The sequence below is a fragment of the Marmota marmota genome, unplaced genomic scaffold (assembly GCF_001458135.2).
Source record: "Marmota marmota marmota unplaced genomic scaffold, marMar, whole genome shotgun sequence".
In the NCBI taxonomy this organism is placed as follows: Eukaryota; Metazoa; Chordata; class Mammalia; order Rodentia; family Sciuridae; genus Marmota; species Marmota marmota.
In genome coordinates, this window is record NW_026000102.1 from 8,320,950 (window position 1) to 8,324,755 (window position 3,806).

Here is a 3,806-nt window from a genome sequence, read left to right on the forward strand (position 1 = left end):
CGGGGGGGCAGGGGGGCTTCCTTCCTGATTGCAGCCCTCTTGTCCTGCAAGCTGGTGGGGGGGATTGGAGCCCAGCTGTGAATGCCAAGGTCTGCCTGCGGGGTCTTGGGCAGGGGGTCTCACCCAGTCAGGAAGTTGCAGTACCAGGCAGAGGGTCTCCTGTCTGAGCATGTACCTCAGTTCGTCCTTCACTCTGGGTGAGCCTGGGAGGATGGCGGGGTCTTCTGGTGGTGGCCACTCCCCGAGGGCTGGCTCTGCATTCCCCAGGACTTCTCCTATGATGAGTCAAAAGTGGAATTCGACGTGGATGCGCCCAGCGGCGTGGTGATGGAGGGCTACCTCTTCAAGAGAGCCAGCAATGCCTTCAAGACATGGAACCGGTGAGGGCCTTTCTCAGGCAGGGCTGAGGGCAGGTTGGGCCAAGAGCAGAGTGGACATGGGGCCAGCACTGCCTGACCCCCTGCCCATCCACTTCACCAGGCGCTGGTTCTCCATTCAGAACAGCCAACTTGTTTACCAGAAGAAACTCAAGGTGCGTTGGGTTGGGGTCCTGGTGGCTGGACCCCTCCCCACCTGGACTGTGGGGTGGGTTAGTCAATGGGGGTTGGCACAGAGCTGAGGATACTGATGGACACCAGGCCCGAATGGTCAGGTAACAGGGAGTTTGGAATAGATTGCTGGAGATCTCTAAGGTGAAGAAGAAAACAGGTGGTCAGTGCCAGGTGGGGGTGAGCAGACAGATGTCCACAGTGGTGCTGCCCACAGGATGCGCTGACTGTGGTGGTGGATGACCTCCGCCTGTGCTCCGTGAAGCCCTGTGAGGACATCGAGCGGAGGTTCTGCTTTGAGGTCGTGTCGCCCACCAAGTGAGGAGGCCCAGCCCAGGGCAGGGGGGGGAGCCCTACCCACCCAGCCTAACCAGCCCCTCCCTCCAGGAGCTGCATGCTGCAGGCCGACTCGGAGAAGCTCAGGCAGGCCTGGGTGCAAGCTGTGCAGGCCAGCATTGCCTCTGCCTACCGCGAGAGCCCAGACAGCTGCTACAGCGAGGTGTGGCCCACCCTGCCCTTCCACTTGCACATGCTTGCTTGTGTGTCCATGAGGCAGCTCCTGCAGGCTGCATGTGTGTGTGTGTGCAGTGCCATGTACATGCATGTGCGTGCTGTATGTGTGCACACCTGTGTGTGTCTTGGATTGTGCTTGAGGGCCCCTGACTGGGGTGGGGGAAGGGCCTGCAGGGGAGTCGGGCTGAATGGCCCCTCACACTGTCCCAGAGGCTGGACCGCACAGCATCTCCGTCCACAAGCAGCATCGATTCTGCCACGGACTCTCGGGAACGCGGTGTCAAGGGTGAGAGTGTGCTACAGCGGGTACAGAGCGTGGCTGGCAATGGCCAGTGTGGCGACTGTGGCCAGCCAGACCCCCGCTGGGCCAGCATCAACCTTGGCGTGCTACTCTGCATTGAGTGCTCAGGCATCCACAGGTGGCCTCCCTGACTCGGTGGGGTGGGGCAGGGCCAAGCCAGGTGGAGCTGCAACCTGACCCAGCCCTATCTCCTTGCTGTCCAGGAGTCTGGGTGTCCACTGCTCCAAGGTTCGGTCCCTGACACTGGATTCCTGGGAGCCAGAGCTACTAAAGGTGGGGGGGTGCTCTTAAAGTCCTCTAGGACCCTGGGTTGGGTGGGAGTATGGGGTCTTTTGAGCTTGGACGGACCTCCACACACCCTTCTCTCACCAGCTGATGTGTGAGCTTGGAAATAGCACCATGAACCAGATCTATGAGGCCCAGTATGAGGGCCTGGGCAGCAGGAAGCCCACAGCCAGCAGCCCCAGGTGAGGTGGGGTGCAGCCCAACTTGGCCAGAGGAGCCTCAGCCAGTGAATGCAGACTCATGTTTGCCCCTGGTCCAGGCAGGACAAGGAGGCCTGGATCAAGGACAAATACGTGGAAAAGAAGTTTCTGCGGAAGCCTCCAACAGCACTGGCCCGAGATGCCCCAAGGCACTGGCGAGCACAGAAGTGCCAGCGCCCCCACAGCTCCCCCCGTGCTCCTACCACCCGCCGCAAGGTCCGACTTGAACCTGTCCTTCCCTCAGTGGCTGCTCTGTCCTCAGGTGAGAGGGCTGTTAGCAGCCACAGCCATTTATAAACCTGGGCAGGATTACGAACAATTGTAATTCTTGCAGTTCTCTGGGTCTGAGCCCCTGATCCCTGAGAGTCATGGTGGGAGGTGGGTTGGAGACAGAGGCACCTTGGAACTCTGTCCAACTCCCAGTGGGGCCTGGGGCACCCTCCGAATCTGGTGCTCAGTTTCCCCCTCTGAACATGTGGCCCACCCCCCAGCAGCAGGCACTTTGGAGCGCAAGTTCCGCCGGGATTCCCTCTTCTGTCCCGATGAGCTGGATTCCCTCTTCTCCTACTTCGATGCAGGGGCAGCGGGGGCCGGTCCACGCAGTAAGTTCTGGGAGGCCCCATCCCCTGCTGCCCACCCCCTTTGGGGGCTGCCAGCCCGTCCAGGAAAGAAGGGGAGCCAGTGAAGACTCCCTGGCGCATGCACAAGTGTGGACGGCATTTGCTCAGGGACAGAAAGGACAGCTTTTCCACATAGGAGGCACAGAGCTGGGCAGCGTCACCAGGAGGCTGGGCTGGCCGTGGGGAGAGCTGGAGCTTTAGCAGGGCTTTCTTGTTCACCAACCTGGAGGCTGACACTGGGACTGTTAAGAGCTGTGTGTGTGTGTGTGTGTGTGTGTGTGCGCGCGTGCGCACTGCTGGAGGGCCTATGTGCATGATGGGAATGAGGGGGGTGACTGCAGGCAGCAGAGGGCGCTGTCGCCTTGGCCCTAAGCCTCAGGCTTCTCTGAGGCCTGGCTTCTTCCCTGCTGGCCAGGCTGGGCTTCCAGTACCTGAAGACCTCAGAACCTGGCCCTGGGCTACCCTTGGCTCCTTTGAGGCCTGGTGGTTTTTTTATCCTTTCCTCTTTCCTAGCTAGGGCTGGTTCTGCCCTTCCCAGGTCCCCTGGAGGGCCAGTGGGGCTAAGCCTTCCCTGTGGTTCTGGGAAGAGTCAGGGGCCTGCCTTGCTCAAGCCCCTCACCAGCCTGTGACCCTGCAGGTCTAAGCAGCGACAGTGGCCTGGGAGGCAGCTCTGATGGCAGTTCAGACGTCCTGGCCTTTGGTGCAGGCTCAGTGGTGGACAGTGTCACTGAGGAAGGTTGGTACACACCTTTCCATCTCGCTGCAGCCCTGGTATACCCCCACCCAGTGAAGTCAAAGACCCTAACCCTGTCCATCTTCCCGCAGAGGGTGCAGAGTCAGAGGAGTCCAGTGGTGAGGTAGAGGCCGAGGCCGAAACCGAGGCCGAGGCCTGGGGGTTGGCAGATGTGCGTGAGCTGCATCCTGGACTACTGGCTCACCGCGCAGCGCGCACTCGCGACCTCCCCGCGCTGGCCGCAGCGTTGGCCCACGGGGCGGAGGTAAACTGGGCCGACGCAGAGGACGAAGGCAAAACGCCGCTGGTGCAGGCCGTGCTAGGGGTGAGTGTGGCAGGAAGCTGCACGCCAATGTGTGCATCCTCTCCCGGGTGGAGCGCAGGCTTGTCCCGGCTGGGCATGCAGGGCTGAGGGCCCTGGTGTGGGGGCCCTGTAGGGGGCCATTTCTTGGCTCAGTCCTAGGCGCCCGGCTCCCCAGGGTTCCTTGATCATCTGTGAATTCCTTCTGCAAAACGGAGCAGACGTTAACCAAAGAGACAGCCGGGGCCGGGCGCCCCTGCACCACGCTACGCTCCTGGGCCGCACCGGGTGAGTCTCTTGAGCGC

The 3,806-nt window shown here is 61.5% G+C and overlaps 2 protein-coding genes across 5 annotated transcripts in view; one reads left to right on the plus strand and one right to left on the minus strand.

Annotated features, from left to right (window-relative positions):
- Window positions 1-3,806, minus strand: part of Pusl1 (pseudouridine synthase like 1) — a 29,962-nt gene that overhangs the window by 11,510 nt on the left and 14,646 nt on the right. The gene's annotated exons all lie outside the window — the stretch shown is intronic.
- Acap3 (ArfGAP with coiled-coil, ankyrin repeat and PH domains 3) overlaps window positions 1-3,806 on the plus strand; it is a 16,762-nt gene that overhangs the window by 8,468 nt on the left and 4,488 nt on the right. Inside the window, exons 11-22 of the mRNA XM_015501343.2 lie at window positions 268-380; window positions 481-532; window positions 766-866; window positions 936-1,047; window positions 1,272-1,480; window positions 1,566-1,635; window positions 1,735-1,829; window positions 1,907-2,109; window positions 2,339-2,449; window positions 3,105-3,203; window positions 3,293-3,525; window positions 3,680-3,789. Coding sequence (XP_015356829.1) covers window positions 268-380; window positions 481-532; window positions 766-866; window positions 936-1,047; window positions 1,272-1,480; window positions 1,566-1,635; window positions 1,735-1,829; window positions 1,907-2,109; window positions 2,339-2,449; window positions 3,105-3,203; window positions 3,293-3,525; window positions 3,680-3,789 — 1,508 coding nt within the window. The remainder of the gene's footprint in view (window positions 1-267; window positions 381-480; window positions 533-765; window positions 867-935; window positions 1,048-1,271; window positions 1,481-1,565; window positions 1,636-1,734; window positions 1,830-1,906; window positions 2,110-2,338; window positions 2,450-3,104; window positions 3,204-3,292; window positions 3,526-3,679; window positions 3,790-3,806) is intronic.